This window comes from Ptychodera flava, chromosome 21 (genome assembly GCF_041260155.1).
Source record: "Ptychodera flava strain L36383 chromosome 21, AS_Pfla_20210202, whole genome shotgun sequence".
NCBI classification, from domain to species: Eukaryota; Metazoa; Hemichordata; class Enteropneusta; family Ptychoderidae; genus Ptychodera; species Ptychodera flava.
Genome location: NC_091948.1, coordinates 22773778 through 22797417, shown reverse-complemented (window position 1 = coordinate 22797417; position 23640 = coordinate 22773778). Strand labels below are relative to the sequence as shown.

Below are 23640 nucleotides of genomic sequence, written 5' to 3'. Positions count from 1 at the left end.
GATGCAACATAAAGTTTCGCTACCTGAATAATGAAATTTTCTCTCTTTGGTTAACAGTCCACTGAGGATAAAATAATAAACGTCACAGGAGAACTATGTATCACAGATAATTAAAATCATGATGCATGAAAATAATGATGATTACAGCCAAACAAAGAAACAAATGCTTCCAAATGAGTTTGTCCAAAAGGTGGCACAACATTTAAACTCCTTCGACTATATTTTTAACACAAAGTGCAAATGACACGATGAATACATAAGTCTTACCTTGGTCTTGTTTATATTAACATTGACAAACCTTTAACAAACCTGATATTCAACGGTAAGCTACATTGCTGCGTTGGTCTCTAAGAATTTATTTTAGCGAGTTCTGAATGAAAGTTAGGTATTAGTCTTATAATCGTTTTGACGTACTTTTGTATTCATAAATTATGTAATGACATATGAAAACGATTATGCTTCATCCTACATGGGCATTCCTATGATCAGTTGTTGGTAAAATTCACCACAAGTAGTTGTACCTTGCCATAATTGTATTCCTTCTACCTGCAGCTTTCCATTACAGTGATGTTTTCAGATACCCGCTAACATAACTAACTCGTTAAACTATTGTCCTCTTTTGGCGGTTATTTGATCATTATGAATTGTATGCACCATGAGTTTAATTATCACCGATGCATGACATTTTCCCAAGGACAGTTGTTATTGTATTCAGCCGGACTTTCAAAATGAACGAAGTAAATTTCACTCGTTCGGCCCTTAGAAATTTTAAACGTAGTATGAGCTGTCTCTCAAAACGTGCTTTTTATTCCATATATGATATCATATATTGAGGAAGTGCAGTGGATGGATAGATTGATGGATTGATGGGTGGATGGGTGGATGGATGGATGGATGGATGGATAGATTATGGATGAAAGGAGGTAAAGAGATAGAAAAATGACGACAGAAGCAGTCAGAGACAGACAGACAGTAAGACAGACAAACAGACATATCTGACGGTCTTATTATTAGTAATGGTAATGGGACAGTTGGATACAACCGCAAGCATCAGTGCTCAAAACGTCGGAAACATGTTCAAGATTGATGAAAAGAGGAATTTGTTTTATTGTTTGCATTACTTGCATAATGAAAAACGAAAGAAAGATGTGGGCGGATTTTTTACGTGAATCATAAAATAAATCAGCCAATAAATTATAGAATTTTCTGCCCTCTGCTGGTGAACAAAACTATCACCGATGCAACGTAAAGCCGACTTTGATGGTGATGTGTACTTTGCTGTGATGATGATGTGTACTTTACTTAGATTGAGTTTGTATGCGATGTATGCTTGTTAGTATGTTTCATCGTATTTTGCAGTTGTGTGGAGGGGTAATGTAAAAATATTCAATATTAATTCGATTGTAGAATGACACTTTTCAAAGTCGGAATTTAGCCGAGTAATTTGATCACTCTCATATTCGCTCTTTCTAGTACAAAAGTTGTGAGTTGAGTCCGCTCGACCAAGAAATTGTTTAGAGTTAATTCTTTTGCACTGGGTTGCCTTGCCTGCAGGATTTTCCAAACAAAGGCTATCTGAAAATTTGCTGAACTTGATGTACGCTTTTCAAGAATAGAAAAATGAAACAGGGCGATTAGTTAGAGGTAAGAGTAATTGAACCAAACATGCCATGAATGATTCATTAATCACTAATAACAGTTTACAGTCTATTAGGACTACAGTGTTTCAGTTTCCTAGCGACTGAACAGAATCCCAAACAAAGTGAATTGAATTATTCATGCAGAAAACATGGGCTTAATTGTTTCGTCTTCAATTGAAAGTGCCAATCGTCTGTTTTGGTAGTTATTTTAGCAGAAACGAACGGTTCAATTTCATCGTGTCTATACGGATCGCTTACAAAATGTTAAAATAGAAATTCTTAACAATCTAAGTTGACTTTGCAAAATGTCCATCGCTTCTCGGTATAATTTAGCTTCATTACATTGTGTGAATATAAATATCTAGAGAGGGATATTAATGTTACCACTACCACATTCAGAAGCTTACACTCTCCATCGTTCTCAATTAAACGTACCCGTACTAAGCACAAATATAATCTTTCAAACGAGATTAACCAGTGCTTATATTTGGTTAAGAAATAAAAACATTCCAAACTGCACTTTCTTTCTATCAGGACGAAAACCGCTTAAATGTCAATATATAAGACTATATGAACTTAATTTAACCGGAAAAGTATTTCATCCATGTACGTTCGATTGATCAGATACCTAGTATGTGCACTGATCGAATAGTGAATTCGACTGTGCCAATCGCAGAATCCAAGGTTATGACTTCCACTTGGTGAATTTGTTCCGTATTGCCAAGCGTATTTGACTGATATTATAAAATGTCAACGTACAAGATTTTACGGATTTCTGTCACCTGTCTGGTTTGGCATTTGACTGGTTGTTGACCTGAACTCATTCCTCGCTAGCTATAGGATAATTCTTGTTCACTAATGTCGTGCTTGCGATAAACCTTACAGCATTGTCTAAAGGTGAAATGTATATGACTGCATGTCATCCTATCCCGGTTGATGTCTATTGAAAATAATGCGGGCAGTAAGTGGCCGTAAAATCCTATGTTCTTTTAGGTCAAAGAACGCCATGAGATACTCGTTTATTATCCCCTCGTCTGATACTTATAATTATGGGTTGCGTGGTAATATGAGGGATAACGTATACAGTAATATCTTGACAAAATGCTAATTTGGCGCTAACAGGTCCGTTAACTCAACCATTCGTTGTTATTATGTTTATGAAATGCTCTTTCTTTTTGTACTAAAAACCGCCGACATACAACATGCCGACCGTGCCAAAACGTATAATTTCAAAATGGTTGTTGAAAACTCAATTATATTTAGGTCAAGAATTAATGTGTCAACAATATTATAATGTTTCAAAACACAAAATACTTTTTATTTACAGGCTACCACTTTCAACATGCGTTGGACACAAGTTGAAAACATTCATTACTTACTGGAACAAAACGTATTCAATATCGTCGAAGTTAAAAACAGACTTCTACCATAGTACTGTAACCAATGGGCCCTGAATTGTCAATTCTGTAAACTGTTTACTACTACAAAACCCCATATTATGAGGTTAGATATGAGATATGCTAGATTTATGACCGTTTAGATGTGGTTTTTCATGTAAACAAGTTTTCAAAAATTGGTAGATAAATATTCTGGTCAAATGCAATGATACATGAAAACAGTTGTGCTTCAATCTTCAGGCAATTAAAATATGACATACATAGCTTTATTGTTGCCGCTGTCGCCTTTAGTGACGGTTCAACGCGTCTGCGGACTCTATGTATTTGCAGTTATTTTTCTTTGAAATTGTTATCCTTTTTTCTTACGATGTCGTAATATTATCATTTTCATGCAACATTATCTTTAATTATCGATGCTCATTTTGCCTAAGATCTTAGTTGTTGCAGTTAACTTCACTCGAAGACTTCAAATCGAAGACAGTATTTTAACTTATATATGACAGACAGACAGACAGACTGACTGACAGAAAGAACCACAGACGGGCGGGCGGACGGACGGACGGACAGACAGACAGACAGACAGACAGACAGACAGACAGAGATAGAGACAGGGAGAGAGATGGCGAGAGAGTGTGTGTATGTGGAAGAGACAGATACAGACAGAGACACAGACAGACACAAAGACAGACACAAAGACAGACAGAGATTCAAACAGATACCGATATAGATACAGAGCGAGACAGACAAACAGACAGACAGACAAAAAGACAGACAGACAGAAAGACAGACAGACAGGCAGATGGACAGACAGACAAACAAACAAACAGACAGATAGACAGGGAAAAGACAAAGGCATAGGCAGACACAAACAGACAAAGACAGACACAGAAATTCAAACGAATATAGAGACAGGCAGACAGATAGACAGATCGAGGCAGACATAATTGCAGAGAGACAGACAGACAGACAGACAGACAGACAGACAGACAGACAGATAGACAACAAACAGTCAGTCAGTCAACAGTGACAGACATGATGGGAGACAAGGAGAGACAAACAGACTGAGAGGCAGACATACAGACAGAGGGAAGAGAGAAAACTAGAAAGAACAGACAAAGACAGGCAGACAGGCACATACAGACATACAAGCAGACAGACATACAATCAGTGATTTGCTTCTTATCATTTTGTGACGATTGCTTTTGGTTGTATACAATTTACATTTACCAGGGGTTGTACAGTCTTCTGTTTCCAACGACCCCACTCCCCACAAATTATACTTGCTTATGATCCCCTGGGTTCGAGTTTCTTCATCCTTCCTGGACTCGCACAGTCGATGTGCCCCTTATGTATTTACTCCCCGTTCTTATCACAACACATATGATCCCCGAGGGATCTAGCTTTCCAAATACCAGTCTCTGGTATCATCCCTGGCACGGATCTAAATATCCACATCACACCTGCCATACTTCATATCTCCACAAATTCCCTTTTTCTGGGGGTAACTTCAGTCACTGTTCCTTCGTTTGGACCTTGAATTCCATCCAGACCCCATTACTCGGGAATTCTGATAGTTCCCACACTTTCGGGCTCGCAGGATGGATTCCGACCTTGGGGCAGTTGCTTGACTTTGGCTCTAGGTCATCAACTACCCAATTTCACTCTGCTTGCTTGACTGAAGGGGGACCCTCCCAATTTTCAGAGGTAGTCGTATTTTACTTTACTTGGATTCACAGCATAGTTTTGTATAGCTTTCTGGAGAAGATTTTGTGTTATTACATGCACTTACACTTTCGTGTTGGTTGTTTGTTTATTAGTAATAAAACTTTTGTTAGTTTATCATCAAAGCAGTATAGTGTGTTCAGATAGTGTAATCTTTTTTTAACACAGATATATTTTGTGAACTTGATACACTGTTTCTTTCCGGCCCCTTGATAACTATCAGCTGTCACTTCATTCCCTCCAACTTCCTCTCAGCCTGTCAGCTCCTCCTCTGCACACGGCACACAGTCTCAGCAGTCTTTGTTCCCATACTTTTCCCCATCATCCCGTTGTCATTGTTTGCTGTGGGCTGACGGCCGTCAATCCCACCTTCACCCCTTTCTCCACATATCTCTCCTTACCTTTTCTCTCAGGCATGAACCTTGCGACTGTGTGCTGTGTGCAGAGGAGGAGCTGATAGGCTGAGAGGAATTTGGAGGGAAACAAGTTGACAGCTGATAGTTATCAAGGAGCCGAAAAGGAGCAGTGTGGCAAGTTCACAAAACACATTTGTGTTAAAAACACAGATTACGCTTGTCTTGTTTAGGAGCTCAAAAGTTCCGATATAGGTGTTGGGCGTTGGCACGGTACACTGCGCGTAATTGTGTCCCCCACTCTGCCGCGCTGACTTCAGATGCTGTAAATGCGAGAAGAAGCATTTTACCACGAGAAAAAGAGCAAAAAAGACCATTGTAAGGGTTCACCACTAATATTGACATTTACGACGATGATGGATATGGTGAGAATCGGTCTAGATGTATTCCACCAAGGTCAAACGTAGAGTTGCATTCATTATATTGTACTGCTAACAACAGCAGATTCGATGTGTGAAGTTGCCTTCATTTCATACAAAAATACATTATCACTTATAAGTGACGACGTGAATTTTGTCAAGTTATTTATGGTTCGTGTATTCACGTTGATCTTCTAACGTCTGAGAGACTTTGATCCATCGCGATAATCCTACTTTGATCCATGGTGATAAGCGTTCTTGTAAATATTTTAATAGTATCAAGGTTTTAAAAACATTGTATGTCTCCTACGTCAGAAGCCACGTTGAATACTGCTCACCCATCTGGTCCCCTCATCAATTATATTTAATAAAGAAATTAGAAAGAGTCCAAATAAAATTTATCAAGTATCTTTGCTTCCGTTCATCGATGGCTTACTCAATGGCTCTGTATAGTAACCTATGTTATGAATTTCGCCTTCCCACATTGGAGAACAGGCGAACATTTTTAGACACTCTGTTTTCTTTATAAAATCCTTCACTCAGTTTATAGTGTACCAGATGTTCTTGCACAGATTCATTTTAATGTTCCTGCTTTTACCTTGCGTCGTGCTGTTCTTTTTAGACCAGTGTCAGCACGTACGATTATCTTGAAACACTCATTTTTATCACGATCTCAGACATATTTTAATTCTATCTGTAACAAGCAAAATTTAGATATTTTTAATAACTTCAGTAATTTTCGTCGTGGATTATGTAAGATCCTTTTTTCTGAATAATTACTTTTATCTTGATGTATTTATGTGTATCCTTCGCTATGTTGCTGTTTTTTGGGTTTTTTTTATGTGAATTCTCCTGTCTGTTTATTTTCGTTGTAACTGTTATACATTTTTCGTTTTTGTATTATATTTTTATTTTCAAACCAACCTGTTATTGGGACAACCTGTTGGTTCGAGATTAAATAAAATAAAAGAAATAAAATAAAATAAAAATACTAGCATTTAGCAAGGCGCTGCATGGGTCGAAAACTCATTCAAGTCGTGGATAAAAATAGCTTTTCCCATTAATCAATGTATCATTTTACGCGATGGTTTATTGCAAGTATATTAAACTTAACTGTTGTTGTTTTCTAAGGGGAAACATAACTCATAAAATACTGGCGAAGTCCTCTTGATTTTACAATAGTCGGCTTTTGGTATTGTTTTTAATGATTGTTTTCTTCATAAATGGCATGTCAATTAGACAAACGATTGTATACCTTACATCAGTTTTAACATTCTTGGAAAATCAAATTAAAAAGGTATAACAATGATGAAAGCTGAACTTTGAAATTGATAAACTAATAGTACATTGAACTTTTCAAAGATAAAACATTTTACAAATATTTTTCTTTGAGGCAATGAAATGGAAAAAATTCTGATCCTTTGTACGTGTTTTTTCTTCATAAGAAAATGAAGTTACATAACTTTTCAGTTTTATTCTCTTATCTTCAAAAGCTTAACCTTTCGAAAAATTGGAAAAGGTTGTTGTGATGTTAATACTCACATTCGTCGATAAAAATGAAATTACATCATATATGTAGATAGCATTGCACTAAAACAAATGACCCAGGGAGGCCAGATAAACGTAAATAAATTATTTCATGTATATGATAGTATCTGAAATGACTAACAGGACGCAAACTTCTATTCGTCTTTTCTTGAGGAATGGTTTTTGTTAGTTTTCTTTAAATAAGGAAAATATTTGTCTGATGGCCGTGATTTTACGCAAAAATGTATAATTGTACATTAATACTTTTGATGGGGATGAAAAACAAGAAGCACGGTTAGAAACTCTGGCAAATGCTTCCTTGTTGGTAAAGCCAACGATAATGACAAAAACATCTACAGTTGATTGTGAATTACGCCTCGTCTACTACGCACATCGGACAGATAAATTGTACTTTCATAATAAATACGTGAAACAAAAAACTAGTAAGGTTGCTCTGTGATTATCCCTTCTTTTACAAAATCATAAGCTAGGGCTATCAACAGCTTTACGAAAATGTGCTATCACATCTGCATCCCTATGTTAGCTTGATCCGATACCCTCCTTTTCGGCTTGAGGAGGTAGCAGACTTTACCAACAAACTCCAAGACCTCAAACAAAGACATCACTGAGGCACCGATATATAGGCCCATCAAACCACCAAGGTTACTGAGTAGGTCGACGAGCTGAAAATTATATACAAACCAAACAAATAGTTTCATACCATGAATATAATAAACCATGCTAAAGGATGATTTAGCTAGAATGTTGTGCTAAACTTTCATATAATACCAGTAGTTTCCCCATATTATCGATGAACGCTGAAAAACCATGCTCGAGTCTCTTGTGCCTTCTTATGTTCGATTCTGCCATGTGGCAAGATAATTTTATGCCTCTGAATATACGACTAACGCCAAAGTGGCAAGATAATTCTAAGGCTTTGCGACTTACACCAAAGGCTTGTCTTTCAGTTATGCTTTCAAAGTTGAGTTCCGAATAGTAGACCTTTAACTTGATCAGATTTCGCCTGTAAGCATAAATAGAAATTAAATGTCAGCAGCAGAATTGCAAACAATAAAGTAGACTCATATGGTCGCAGGTAAAAAAATTGTAATTATACATAAATCTCTACCTCTCGTGGTGGTGTTGATAAGAAATGTCTGTCTTAAGCATAATTTACTGTCTTCTTGATGAATTTTCGATGTTGTTCAGCGTTTTATTGTATTTACAAGCGAACAAGCCAAGGCTTACCTCGATACCTCAGCCGATATCAACTGTTCCTTTATTTTCTGACTTTTCTGGGTGAGGCGAGCATAAAGTGTGTCATCATATGCATTGGATGGCCACTGGGACATTGACACTGTCTCTTTGAAAGATCTTCCACTTGAAGAAAAATTCATACACAACATAGCGTCGTCATTTTACTTTAAATGTTGGCTCGAGATTAAACAAACAAAGGAACATTGTACATCGTGTAAGTTTTATTGATTATATTCTTTCTCTACCGTGCGGTTAGTACTGTAGCACAACGTTTACAGTTTACCTTCCTTGTTTGGTAGTCTACAAACTCGTATCTTTACCTTTCGACTTTCTATTTTCAACATTAGATGTTGCATGTGCTCATTTCACAACATTCGAGGTTGCATTTTCAGCATTCGACCTCTCTTTTTTACTCTCGAATTCGCATTTCGTAACCGTTTTCAAGCATTAATAAAAGTCACATTTTGATAGTCTGCCTTTACGTTTCGGTCACAAATCGGTGCTGTTTACTGCTTCATTCCTAAGTATTCATGTGAAGCATCACCGAAAAACTACAGTCCACCACTTCAGATTATCCGTAGCAACTGGACATCAGAACGTGCCATAGCTCTCAAGAACACTTACGATGTGAGATATTCTGATCTCGCATGACTACTTCAAATTCATGTGGGTTCTGTTTACCTATGAGAGACCTTCAATCAAAGCCTTGAATGAAATGTGCTCACTTGCACCGTAATGAACAGGGAGATACCGATTTAGTTTAGCAAGGCACTAGATAAAAATAACCAATAATATGGGGCTCTCTCCTTGTGCATACCCCTATGAACCAATTGATGAGTTCCAGCTAATTGAAGGAGATACATGTGGTAGTACCCAAGGCCTTCCCTATAACAAACTGATGAGTCAAATCAAGAAATAAGTGATTGAATTCACCTGATTCGCCCTTCTCTCATTTTTGGCATTCGTGTATCAAATAGTACTGAAGGGGAGCTCGAGCTAGTTTTAAAGTGAATATTGCTAAAAAAACGGATGTGAAAATGTTTAAAATGAGAGGTCGAAAGTTTCAAAAACGCAGCCAGCTCTGTATGTTTAAAATTGAAGGTGTGGAAGTTGGAAATGCAACGCCAAGTGTTAAAATGGCAGGCAGAAATTAAAAAGTGCAAATTGGAGTAAAACGATAGAGGGTTGGATGCTTGAAAAGCGCGCATGAATTGATTCTTTGATTTCGCGACATTGCCGATACCTGCACGGCTGGTGGCAGTTTAGTCTACAATCCAAAGCATCCATCTTCTGTCTGTGATTCATTCCAGACATGCATCGTTCTATGTGTAAAAAGAAGATATAACAAGAGTAATTCTCTATTTATAACTTTCAACATTTTCATTTTAACGAGATATCAAGAGAATTGAAAAGATTTCAATTTTTTGCAGTTAATGACCCTATGTAGAGCGCTGTTCCTTACTTGCCTCTATTAATTGGTAAATGCTGTTAAGGTAGTATACGCTTCGAAAGTGAAAGACTTAAACTTTTGCTCAAACTTTCCTAAATGAAGCTTTAAATAATTATCTTACCAAATCAACTTTAAATATTGTTGGTCACCGTGCAAAACAAATTACCAAACATTTTGCAATATTTGAAATACAAAATGGCCGCCATATCTCTGTTAACTCTGTTGGTGAAAAACTAAGCCGTTGAAAGTTTTCCTTTCTCCAAGAGTATTGAAATGAGCACCAAAAAGTGGTAGATCAAAAACAATTGTAGAAATTTGAGAGTCAAGACCCGGACACACATATCTGCATGCGAAGAGAGTTGCTTTTTTACTTTGAATCAGTTTGTTTTTAAAATAAGATTCAGGTAAGCCAGGTAATTTTGTGCTAATTTAAGGTTTGTATATGGGTAGCTTTAGGGAAGGGATGAAGTAACAACTAGGCTACTATTGGTATGGGTGTCTAATGGCAGGGCCAATTCAGCTATGCCAGGTGTATTCACAAACATTTCATCACATTAAAGACGAGATATTAAATTGTGATTTGTACCGAAGTGGTATTCGGTATATGAAAGAGGCAATACCTTTTCCACTGACCTCGGTGAAGACTGAATCCTTTTTTGTGTGTTTACATATATCAAAATAGTTTCACTTACAATCAAATAGTTTTTTAATACAGATAGTCACTAAAAGAATGCTACGGAGAAATAATAAACGTAAATACTACAACTTTGATGATTGTAAGTGTCAGCAATGAGATCAGAGCCTCGATTTGAATCAGCTTACCAAATAAGTAAAATTTGTTACATTCTACAAAATTTGTTGAACGTCAAGGGAGGCTTTCCGCTTGTATTTTTTAAATAGTACTCACGTGCTTCCTTCGTGCCGTCAATACATGCAGGGAAACTCTTGTTGTTTGGTAAAGTGACATCATAACACTTGCATTCGTCAATGAGCTTGTTCTGGTAGCAAGATTTTGCACATGCCTGAAGAGAATTATGATTATGATAGTGTCTCACATGGATTCAACCTGGTCCCCTTAATCAAAGACAGTATCTTAAATGACCAAACTAAAGTGTGCAAATATTGAACAACAGTTATAGTGGTTTTATCAGGTAAACTTGTCTACAAAGGATATTTGTACACAGCTAGCATACTGCATCCATCATAAAGAACCAAAGTGACTGGTTTAGTTTAATTAAGCAAGCAAGCAAATTAATTTTGAAACTTAAAGCCAAGAATGCTAACATATATCATTATAACATGCCTCGTATATCGAACGTCGCGCGCTCCATAGGATTCAATGGTAACTTGTTGATGACGTCGCGGGCCGCATAGGCATCACTGGACTGAAAGTGAACCGGAACTATTTTCAACTTGACAACGTTTTGGTGTAAAAACGTTGAAATTTCATGTTTTGCATAGGAAATCCGAGTTTAGGAAAATTTGGGGGAAAAATGATAAACCGTATAACAGTAGTTTAAATATATTAAAGCGCCATTCCATGATAAAAATCGTTCCATTTTTAACGTATTTTAATCTAAGATGGAAATAAAGCATTTGATTATCATTTGCCAATAAATCTTAATATTTTGAGTGAAAACTGTGTAAGAAACATGTAATAAAAACATTATAGCCTAAACAAGGGACTATGTAGACTTGGTTCAAGTCGGTGAATTTAAAAAAAATAAAAGCATTTATAATAGTTTCTCTTGTGTCTCTCCTATTTCGTACAAACCTATCCGGAATTTGGCAGCTCACGCCAGGTTTTCCCAGCGATTGAATGCGTAACGTTTGAGTCTGCGCAGTTTAGTTTCTGCCGGATTCGGGTGAAACTCCGCTGTATAGCGTTCACTCCACTGATCGCGTTCACCCTACTCATCGCGTCAACTCACGCGCGCGTTTCACATGAAAGCAGAATACAAATCATTGCGTTCACTCCACTCAAACATTCACAAATCACAGACTTGAACCAAGTCTAGGGACTATCTACCCTCGGGGCAGGAGACCATTTGCCCTCCTCACGTCGGGCAAATGGTCACCTACCCTTGGGGCACATAGTCCCATGTTTGGGCTATAATATATATTGTAGAAACAAATTTATTATATTTTGATGCCATATTCAGGTATCTACTGTAGAATACCTCCAACCATTAAGCTTATCATACCTGGCAATCATTTGTTCTAGTTTAATGCTTATAAGATTTGTCTCAATCCGACATTAGAAACTTTTCATATGAATTACAAGCTTATATCTACAATACCAGCCATTGTGGAATATGTAGACCATAAGTAAGATTGATGGTATACCAAATGACAAGTAGGGAAAGCCTATGATTTCAAATTTGAAATATTGTTATACAGATTATGTACATTGTGATTTGTCTTTTTTCGATAAATATATCAAGGCACCATCAAGATGTATGAATAGACTGTGTAAACTTAAAGGTATACTGTAACCCGTTCCAATTTGCCACAGTTACTATGGAAAGAGAAAATCTAACCAATCATAGATTTTAAGCGGGTTGCCGCTTTTTAAAAACAGCGCCCTCACATGGGTATTTTGAATACCAAGAAAAACCCCTTTGACCATATATGGGCATATTTAGATTACAGGTGACTGTATACCTTTAACTTATTAGGAATACACAAGTCAACGTGGGATTCAAGTATTGCCTGGCTTTCGAGCACTCCACGATACAAAAATCTCCCGAATGAAATTCTCTCTAGGTTAATATGTGGCAAATTTCTAAAAGGTATAACAAAATGGAAATGAACAAAAATCAGTTTTCTGTGCCCAATATATGGCTTCATTATCAAAATGCATAAATATGCAAATGAACGAATTACCAGATTTTCATGGTCATAAAACTTTCGCATTACTAATCCAAAGACTAAACAATGTACCTAAGAAGTTGTATCACATTCAGTGCGTTCAGCTTTGGTATATATAGCCTTATTACAAACATTCAATAAATCTCTGCAAATGAGCAAAATTTCACATCTTTGATGCATGGTATAATAACAAATATTTATTTTCTGTGAAATTTTTCGTCCATTCAATAAGAGAAACCTCTACTCTCCTTTATTTTGTACGTTCATAAATAAGTCGGCTGTTGATAATTCAGTGATATAAAGTCCATCAGCGGACATCTCCCCAAAATGACATCAAGCCAGGTCTAATAGTTAGTATGTTTTCGTTGAACAAATTACTAGGTATTAGAAACAATATGAAAATGGCAAAATTAAGAAACACATCTTGAACCACTGCAAAATGGTGGTACCTAGTGTTTGGAATAGGTAAGCGTGCATTCATAGCGCTAGAGCGCCACATCTGTCAAGAATGTGCAAAAGTGACAAATTAAGTGCAATGTAATTATTCATCAAATTATGGTTTTGAGTTTAAGCAGTGAATGCTGTCATTCATCAATTAAGCAACAGATGTGTCACATTTCGATACCACATCTCCATATCTACATTAGACCTTCTTAAATGATGTGCCTGATATACTTCCTGGAAATCCATGGAAATCCGACCGTGCACAGTACACAGCTATTATTTGCATAATAGTCACGTGAAAGGCGTTTTGCTAAAATCGGTTTTCCTCCCTTTAGCGAACACGCAGCACGATTTCCGGTTAGACTTAATGAGTTGACAAGCCTTAGCAATACCCTTCAAATCCTTGACTGCGGTTTTTCTCTCAGAGTCTTCATTCAAAGTATTACAACTCCTTGAAAAACACCTTAGTCGAACACCTTTAATAGTGCATAACAAAAAAACAAAGGCATATATAAAGGACGGGTACAACCAAGGCTTGTCAATGTACACATTTCAACCGGAAATCGTGCGCACGGCGTGTTCGCTAAAGGAGGAAAAATAAAAAATAAAAATCTGAAAGTGTCTATAAGGTATTTAGCTACCTTAAGTGGTCTAATATTATGTTGTCAAGAGTATTACCATGTTGTGATGTGCATTAACATATCGTTTACAGCATTTACAAGGTTGTCCGTAGGAACAAAAAATGATGTCAGGGGCATTCAGCGTGTTGCTAGGGTAGAATATTCTCATTATTGCAGTTATACGGATTTGAAATTTCAAGAAGTATAAAGATGTTTTGCGTGGCAGACGTCTCTCTATTTCTGAACGCTATATTGTTGAATTTGTTGAAATGAAACGTCATCTTTGACATTTTTCAAAGAAAAGATTTGTATTCTTACCTCCACTGAATAGTTGTAGCCTTCGTATAGCAGGGGCATTTCACCGGCTTTAATGCAATCACTATACTTTCCGCCGATACGATCGATAACAGACTGTAAGAAAGTATGAAGATTTCATTATAATGAAGAGGTTTACTAGAGATAAGAACGGAAGAGAACTTTTGACGTCTTCACAAGTTTTATATTCTAGAATTAGATATTTTTTCGGTTTTATAACTAATATTAACCGTAGAATCATTAGAATGTGAAATTTGTTTATATTTCTATATTCTACAATTACTCACACCTCTTGGGCTACGTCATGCTACAATTAAATTTACTTAGTCGTAACTCTGTAACAGATGGTGAATATGATTTATTTAGTTCCCTTGAAAAATAAGAATCTTATGAAGAGTAAATGAGTTGAAAACATACGAGGCGGATACCAAGCGATGCGGAGAATCCGGGTGGCAACTCTAACCCCTGTTCTTCGGGGAAAGGTACGGTATCCGGTGGATGCACCAAAACGACTGCTCCAGCATTCTCAGTGATACCATTTAAGTATTCATCTTGTTCTATATACAGCGTCAATCTAAGACCTGCAAATGTCACCAAAACGTTACCCCGTGTTTTGTATACATGAAAGATATTGGCTCAATCTATAGTTAATTACTCGACCATCTTCCAGAATCGGATCATTGGTGCAAGGTACAACGTACTTTATTCTTCGTACGTCGACTTGTTTTCAACCTTTAGCGTAACAGTTACAAATCTCGAGGGGGCAAACCTTTAATTGTAGGTCAAAAGGTCTATAATTCAATTTTCGTTTCCATTCTGTTCTATTCTCTTCTTACTTTTTGTCATCTTGTAATATTCGAATGTCTACTTTAATGCTGATATGTTTATTATTGGATTCCTTAACTTTGATTAATGCAGTTATCCGCATGTATTCGATGATATTGCCAATGGACACCATTTATGCCTGTAGTACAATTCCACATGCGGAGTTTGATTAAATAAAGTTCATCGTTAGTTTCTGCGTGTAACCTTACCCGTCGAGGGGCCTGGTTTCGACGTATGAACGATATCGGCACCATTCGTTCCCGTGTTGAAAGAGTAGCAGTTTCCGTACTTCGGATTTAGAACGAGGGTGAAATTCCTGCAAACATATAGTGGCTCAGCTAAATGTGTGTTTTGATCAATATCTTAATGTGTGTTTTGATGAGTATCCTATTGTGTACTCTGAGACAGCTTTGTGGGAAATCTCTCGCTATTCTGATGATCAGCCTTGAAATAGCTGGGAAAGTGGAGTATGTTGTTGTGATCTGTCACATATTCCAAAATGCGCTCTCTCTCTCTCTCTCTCTCTCTCTCTCTCTCTCTCTCTCTCTCTCTCTCTCTCTCTCTCTGTTTGAAAAGTTATGTTTTTCGATATATTATTTACCGATGTCAAGAAGTTGCAGACAATTTGTACCTCGCGGAACTTACTTTGATGAACACTTGATACCATTAAACACACATTCTTGTATCAAATCTTCCTTCTGATGCCCAGTTTTATTTCGAACTTCTGAGGGTAGATGTGACATTATCATCGATAGATTGAGTTCTCGGGTAAAATCAAAATCAAAATCAACGGGCTCTTCCCAAGAGTAGTCACTAAAGCCCTGCAAGAGATAGTAAAACTATTTGGTTGATATATATGGAAGTGGTGACTGATGAAGCTACGAAGTTATGCTCATCTTTTCTTTTGAATGTACTTCCTGAACATTTTATCTTACGGTTTCAAAGCAAAACGTAACACACTTTGACTTTCATTTTCTTTTTAACGCGGATAAAACGAGCTAGTACAGTTTTCAAAGTTCGGTGTTCGAGCGAACCCAACCGTAATTCTTACGCTGAAACATTTGCCAAGCAAGTTTTGCTATGTCATTTACATCATAAATCTATGGAACATTTTCAGGCAAACATTATAGCATGTTGACAATGATTGAAAAACACAGAAAGTTGGCAAAGAACTTGCAGCTGAGAGGAATATCCGAGTGACAGATGACGAGTCGGACCTTCAGCTTATGGTGGATATTAGTACCTCTCCATTGCACCGCGTATGGCAAATCGAATTCAACTACTCAAAATGAATGGGAAGTCATTTATATAACTGCTTGACTTGTATATGTACGGAATTGCGAGAAGCAGGCTTTAGACTAGGATCCTATCAGACGAACGAAAGTACATTTCAGGCTAAGAAAAATAAAAATTTAGTGTCTCATCGTATTCATATTGCCTAAAGGATGCAGTGACACAGTTTTTTGTCCCCATGGATAAAGTCCAGGGGGCTTATAGATTGGGTCATATCCGTCCGTGAGTCCATCAGTGAGTCCATCGGTTCACGAAGATATCTCAGACATTTTGACAAAATATCATGTGACCTTGGTGACCTTTGACCTCAAATATACATTATTGTCCATAAGTCAGTAACCACAAGTGCTAAACCTGTCATATTTGGTATGATGGGACACCTTATGACGCCACATATTGTACCTCATTAATTATGCGCATATCTAATTTTGAGCGAGCCAATAGAGCTAGAGGTCTGATTTTTGGTATATAGGGATAAGTTAACAATATAATTTGTTTGACAAAACGTCACATGACCTCAATGACCTTTGACCTCAAATATACATATTTGTCCACAACTCAGTAACCACAAGTGCTACACCCTTCATATTGGGTATGATAGGACACCTTATGACACCATATATTGTACCTCATTAATTATGCGCATATCTTATTTTGACCGAGCCAATAGAGCTAGAGGTCTGATTTTTGGTATATAGGAATAACTTAGCAATACAATTATTATGACAAAATATGACGTGACCTCAATGACCTTTGACCTCAAATATATATATATATATTTGTCCACAACTCAGTAACCACAAGTGCTACATCCTTCATATTTGGTATGATAAGACACCTTATGACACCACATATTGTACCTCATTAATTATGCGCATATCTAATTCTGAGCAAGCCAATAGAGCTGGATGTCCGATTTTTGGTATATAGGGATAACTATAGGGTAGAAATCTAAATATGCCCATCTAAATATTAGACATCTACCACCGAGAACAAAAGAAATTTGCTGTAATTTGAATATTTAAGGAGTGTAAGCAATTTCCACTGTAAATAAAGAACCCCTGCCTCAAACTCCACAAAAGTTGCTAGACATATTTTGCCGTTGTCATGCCATTGCTTCGTTTAATAACCAGTTAATCAAATGCCTAATTGACAGGAGGAAATTCAAGACCATATTTGAATAGTAGTATATATTGTCCTCAAAATTACTCTATCACGGCCCAAGTACTCATTGCCTTCAGCAATACTGCCTTGTTATTATTATTATTATTATTATCATTATTACTATTATTATTAAAAACGAAAAGACTTTCTTCGGCTATTAACCAGCATAAATATTACTGCAAACAGTAGCTGCAAAGTTGTATTTCCTATGCGTGTCCTCCTTAAAAGCAGCTTCTCCATACCACCTATTTCGCTCAATACATTGACACTTTCTTAAAAACTATCTACTGTTGATTGACCAATCAGAGTGCTCAATTCAGGGTGTTTTATCTACTCGTAAAGCCTTGGTCACCAAATTCCAGAAACGAATGACAGCGCCGTAGTAAAGTACTGTCCAATCAAAAGTTAACATGTCATATTCTGTAGACATCTGACACGTTTTAATATTCAAATTTGGTAACACAGTGGAAACCAGCTGCAACACAAAATCTGCTGTGCCCTAGGGCATTTATATAATGTGCCCTAGGGCATTTATAGGATGTTCCATTACACTGGAAGGCTATTTCACAAATAGAAGTTTTAATTAATATCCTAAACATGTTACATTGACAAAGGGGACGGCTGACGTAAACACATTGAAAACGAAAATATATCAGTTAAGGGCGATAGTTTTTAAGTCGGATAAAACCCTCATACTCGGGCTCTTCTGGTATATAAAGTCCAACCCTACGATAAAATGTCTCGGCCTGCGGCCTCGACATTTTATCGTTGGGTTGGACTTTATATACCAGAAGAGCCCTCATACTCGGGCTTTATCCTATACATAACGAGTGCGATTAAAACATAAGTATTTTTTCTGCAATTACTAATCCCGTCTTACAATTTTTTTTCCGATTCACAGATTGTTCGCAACAAGTTTTCTTGTCACTAAATGAGGCTACAAACATTGCGCTTGCGTAATTGTACCCTTGCTTATATCGATGTTTGCCAATTTTTAATATTTCTGCTTTGAGTTTTAAAAGAAAAGCTAAAAGCGTTTGTTTTTTTATTTTTTGCTTTGTCCTCGTTTTGTGTGTTTTGTTTTAACTACTTTTCTTGTCCTGTAACATCATTGTTTGGTTTTTTTTTTAAATCCTCCTGTAAGTGCGGATGTTTATGGATTTTAACTGCATCATGTCTGTGTTGGAGTTCTAAAAAATAGATGAATAAATAAATCTCGCTGGCCCGCATGCTGGAACCTGCATCAGCGCATTCAGCACGAAGTGCGCCATAAACGGTGAAACAGCAATCTGTGAGAGTAACCACAAGTGCGCGCCGCAGATGGCGTTTTTCGTGCGCAAAGCACAACAGGTTGCGAAGTCTTTCACAAAAACGGTTGCGAGATCTGTCAAGCGAATCTACCTCGCTTGCCTTTACGATCACAGGAGCATGTTATGTTGGGCGATGTGCTGCTTGTTAGTTTTAAGACACTCGGTCTCATTGTGAGGCGCGTGATTATTGTGGGAAACGTATCGCTCGTTTCACAAGGGTAATTGCTTTTTTATTTTTTTCTAATATCTGAATTACTTTCTTTATTTCTTAATTTTCGTCTCTTAAGTTGTTAAAAACAGTGTACCGTTGTAGCGTTCTTTTATAACATGTTTCCAGATTTGATACTGCAAAATTAAAATTTCCCCTGCCCTGAAAAATAGCTCCTGGAATAGCTTTTTCGATGAATAGCTCCGTTGGCTGCACCTGTCGATTGCAGTGAGGGTTTGCACTGTTGACATAAATGCTTACTTCGATCGACGCCTGGTTGGGCAGAACGACGTGATATGCCTCGGTAACCCCGTGAACATTACGCTTCTATACTAAAATGATCAATGAAGTCGAACGGGGATATCGTATAGAAGAAATGCAAGTTTTAACCAACTCGAATACTTGTTGGGCCGACCTAGTCATGAATAATGAATACGTCATAGCTGACCACGGTTTGCTTTACAGACAACGCGATTGGCTAATTTCAAAAGTTCATTAACATTGGAACCATTCGAGCGCCCGGGCGCTTCAAACCGAGTAAAATCATCATACAATGACGTGAAAATCGCGATTTTTCCAGGGATTTTTGAGATATGAGGTAAAAGTAAACCCTAAATTAGCTTTGTATGTCTATTTCAGGCCTTCTCATGCTACTTTTCACTCGATGGCTCGTGAATCGAATAGGGTGTTATTTTAGGGCTCTGAAATTTGGATGCATGAGCTTGAAGGCGGCTGAGCTCGCACCCCTTGTTACTAAGTGTATGAAGAGAGTGTACGTTAGCAGAGATTGCATCGGGTCGAATAATGATAGAGTCCTTGTAGCGTTTCTTATGACATCTACATTACGTCTGAAACAACAACAACATAACAACAGTCATCTTCGTTGAATTTTATAGGTCAACAACAAGAAAAACACGACTACTAGACATAAACAACAATACAAACAACAACAACAACAACGACAACTTGGAGATTTATGGGTTCCCTATGTCTCGAAATGACGTTTTTAAGCTTATGCAGTCGCTCTCAACTATACATAACCCATTGGTCTGCGCGTCCCACTGAGGCTAGAATAATAATAATAATAATAATAATAAACAATATTTATAATGCGCCTAATCTCAAAAGGGAGCTCTCGGCGCAGGATAAAATACTCTATTCCCTAAAGAAATGTCTTGAGGCCATTGCGGAATGAATATGTGAATCCATATGTAACATCCCAAGCACATTCAATGCGAACTTAGCGGGTTTACAATTAAAGAAATCCTGGACGCTCTTCCGATCGAAAGTTCCTTTGTGATAAACAACTACCAACGGAGAATTGTCATCTCTTTTATCGCGTTTTGCTAAACCGTAACTACTACCAGTCCGGGTATAGACTGGACGATTCGTCGATCGAGGGCGCTCTCTATACTCCCCAGGGCGGGAGAGGGTAGCGGAAAGCGCCCTCGAGCGACGGATCTTTCAGTCTGCTGAGTACACGTTACGGATATGGATTGTCGCTATGTTGATTTTTTGTTGCCTGCAAAAAAGAATATATGACGTCATAGATTCGACTGCTGTTTTCGCGGACTTGTATCGCTCACGTAATTTCACCGGTTTTGTCTTAGTTTTTGTTTTCCGTTTGAGTGAGGATCTTACGTCGGCCGGTAAATATTAGGGTAGATTGGGTAAACAGAACCACTCAAATTTTCACTTGGCCTCATAGACACTACAAATAACAACATGGGGAGGTTAAATGTATAACTAGCATTTAATTGATAAATTTACCTCGCTTTCCAAAGAGAAGTCAGGGCTGGATTCACCATCGAAATCATCATCATCTTCAGACATTAGCATCATCTTCGAAATGTTCTGCAGATTACAAGAATGAAAGTTTTTTCTCTAAATGAAGTACAAATGATGCGGTTTGACAGTTGATACCCTTGCTTGTATCCCGCACCTTGGAACCTGCATGGTCTGCGCATTGCGCTCAAAGTGTGTCATATTGCAGTGAACTACCAGCACCCTGTTGTTCTGAATATTGATAGTCTGAATAACTAAGCTTTTATGTTGACAGATAACTTTGTAAGAAAATTGATAACAGAATGCCGTTCATCTTGCAATGACAACGACAGAACGTATTGAATAGGCTACATCACCAGCTCAGCAGATCACTGTCGAACCGTGGCTACCATCGAAACGACATACACATAAACGCGTACCTACGCTCTGTCGTCTCACGTAACAATGTACAGAAGTGTGCATGTGCGAAATCATTTGTGGACGATGTGTATTTGCCTATGATGTAAGTCGAATTCAATTGCAAAAACGACGTATAAATTTTAAAATGGCATAAACATCAACTTATGACAATGGCAGAAATGTAGTGGACAAGCTTCATGTATACTGCAAATGCCGTACCGTTGTTTCGTCATGCGCAGAAGAAAGGTAATATTTTTTTTTTAAGTTTGTTTCACTTTGTAGTGAAATCCTTTCAATAGACTTCGAGAGAAAAAATACATCTGTCCCCTCTGCCTCTCCCCAACACACACTTTTTGGTAACGCACATCGTCAGGTTTCATATTCATATGAGCACAACCTTCTATATCTAACGTTTCTGAGGCCGGGACAGCAAACGACACTGACTTCAGGGGCGCGTACGTGCATAGGTGTCGTCGCGTGCATGTTCCAGGAAGTGCTCATTGTACCCAGTGTTATTCTTCAATAGTTCAAATAAGCCCAACAGAATTTTGAAAAATACACGCTGATAAGAACTTGGCGGTGGAGAATGACCCTGGAGTGTATTTGTGAGTTGAAGAACAATAGATTTGGTAAATAAAATCGAACCAGCGGAATATAACATTACTGTATCTATTCTCTTCTTTTATAGTGATATCCCATTTATGGTGAGGCTATTATTTTCTAAAATCAGGATGTAAGCTCCTCGATGGCAACAAAAAGCAAAACTACGAAATCATGTATGCAAAGTATGTCAATTATATAACGCTAATACACCATCAATTAAGAATAGCAGAACGTCCATGGTGAAACGTGCCGCCAATTTGACTGTTTGTTGCGTGCAAAATAAGATAATATGTTACGTCATAGATTGCACTACAGTTTTCGTCGACGTGGGTTCCTCGCGCAATTACAAAGGGTCTTGTTTTAGTTTTGTTTTGTTATTTTGTTTTTTTTTGTTTTTTTTTGGTTTTTGTTTTGTTAGGCTTTAAAAAGTTTAGAATCTCACGGCGGTGGGTTAAATGAGGGACGATCGGGCAAACGAAGGCACGGTTTCCAGTGCGCAGAGAATGGATAACTCCATAATCAACATTGATAGATTTACCTCGCTTTCCGAAGTGGCAGAGTTCGATTCTTCGTCGGCATGGGCATTATCTTCAGACTGCGCTCCAGATTTCAAGAATTCAAGAAGGTCCTTATATTTGTCGTCGATGTTCTCAAGAGCAGACTGCCTCAGTGGGTTCATGTTACACACAGTGACTGCCGGGAAGGGGAGTACTCGAAAATCAACGGATATGGAGTAGGACACTTCGAACCTATAGTACTTTTCGATAAAGACGATGGCTTGCCAGATGAATACACCCCAACACAAGCAACAGATAAGGATCCAAAGAAATTTCACGATCTTACTATCGGCCGCTACAAGCCTGGCGAAACCATGTGCCGTTGTATTCGAACTGAAATCGGCCAGTGTGTCCCTGATGCGATGGTCATCTTTCTGCGGTTTCTCCACCTGGACGCCCTCTTCTTTATGCATTAGGTCCATTCCTGCATTATTGTAATTAACAATTGTAAGTGCTTAGTATTGTAAAATTCCCCTATTGAGCAATACAGCAGTGGCACAAGCAATACTTGATTTGAAGCCCATTTTGCAAAACCTCTATTTCAATTTTGCAACGAACTGTACAGGTTCGAAGCATACTTAAAATTTGATCTTGTCACACTAAGAGTTCTTGGCAGACCAAAAACTTGAAATTAATCCACCATATGCAACTCCATAAAGCGCACATTATGTACGAGCAAAACCTAGAGTATTAAGTTGTCCTGGTTTATACAAATATTGGCAAGTTTATCGAAAACAAATCAGGTTCAAAGGCAAGCTAGCTGTAATCTGACGAATTACATGCCAGGCCGAGTTTAGTACCAGCAGATGTACGTATTTTTATAATCGTTTTGCCACGCTATTTTGATCGGTCTCTATCCTAGTTAAATTTCGATGATGGTTGACAACTATTTTGATTCAGTCTGCACGTTTATTGTAATGTATACGGATTTACCTTTTAACTTCAGTGACGCATGTTGTCGCCCATGGGATAAGCGTTAAATCCAAGCTTTAACTGGCTATATTCTTACCATTCACCCTCATTTACCTTATTTATGAGTTGTAATCAGGTAATAATCATTTAATATTAAGCTTTGATCGTATATTACGTCACATATTTCATGAATATGCAAAATAACAAGTAATCTGAGAGTCCGGGCAACGCAAAGCTGTAGTCTCGATGACCCAGGCTCTCTGCATGATGGCGGTAGCGCTACTCTTCGGCCCGGAGAAGGAGTGCAGCGCCACAGCTCAACAGAGAGGCTTGGTCACCGAGACCATTACAATTATGTTGTTTGTCGGAATTACAAAACTGACCATGAAACGTGGTAGATTTTTCTGTGTTTTCGTTGACTTTACGAAAGCCTTCGATGCGGTAAAATGACAAAGACTCTAATATACTCTTCTCAGAGGAAGTGCAGTCGGTAATATGTTCATAAATGCTATATACTGTCACAGAGTAACATACGCCTGCATGCCTTTTGTTCCATGGTCGTCTTGGTA

At 37.7% G+C, this 23640-nt stretch overlaps 1 protein-coding gene across 1 annotated transcript; it reads right to left on the bottom strand.

Moving 5' to 3' along the window:
- Positions 1–6605: 6605 nt before the first annotated feature.
- Positions 6606–23197, bottom strand: LOC139121742 (amiloride-sensitive sodium channel subunit gamma-like). The gene is made up of 12 exons (XM_070686866.1): positions 23093–23197; positions 22141–22583; positions 20586–20669; positions 15486–15661; positions 15050–15156; positions 14433–14596; positions 14019–14111; positions 10673–10787; positions 9559–9637; positions 8307–8438; positions 8007–8082; positions 6606–7741 (listed from the first exon to the last, which is right to left on the bottom strand). Exons 2-12 carry the CDS (start codon positions 22579–22581, stop codon positions 7580–7582), a joined length of 1629 nt encoding a protein of 542 aa, XP_070542967.1. The 5' UTR covers positions 22582–22583; positions 23093–23197; the 3' UTR covers positions 6606–7579.
- Positions 23198–23640: the final 443 nt, after the last annotated feature.

Excerpts from the sequence above, each read along its gene's own strand:
- LOC139121742 (XM_070686866.1), bottom strand. The coding sequence starts at position 22,581 with ATGGACCTAATGCATAAAGAAGAGGGCGTCCAGGTGGAGAAACCGCAG. Across the intron at positions 15,662-20,585 it reads ACTTCTCTTTGGAAAGCGAG|GGCTTTAGTGACTACTCTTG; the intron begins GTAAATTTATCA and ends TATCTCTTGCAG. Across the intron at positions 7,742-8,006 it reads CTGAAAGACAAGCCTTTGGT|CTCGTCGACCTACTCAGTAA; the intron begins GTAAGTCGCAAA and ends TATAATTTTCAG.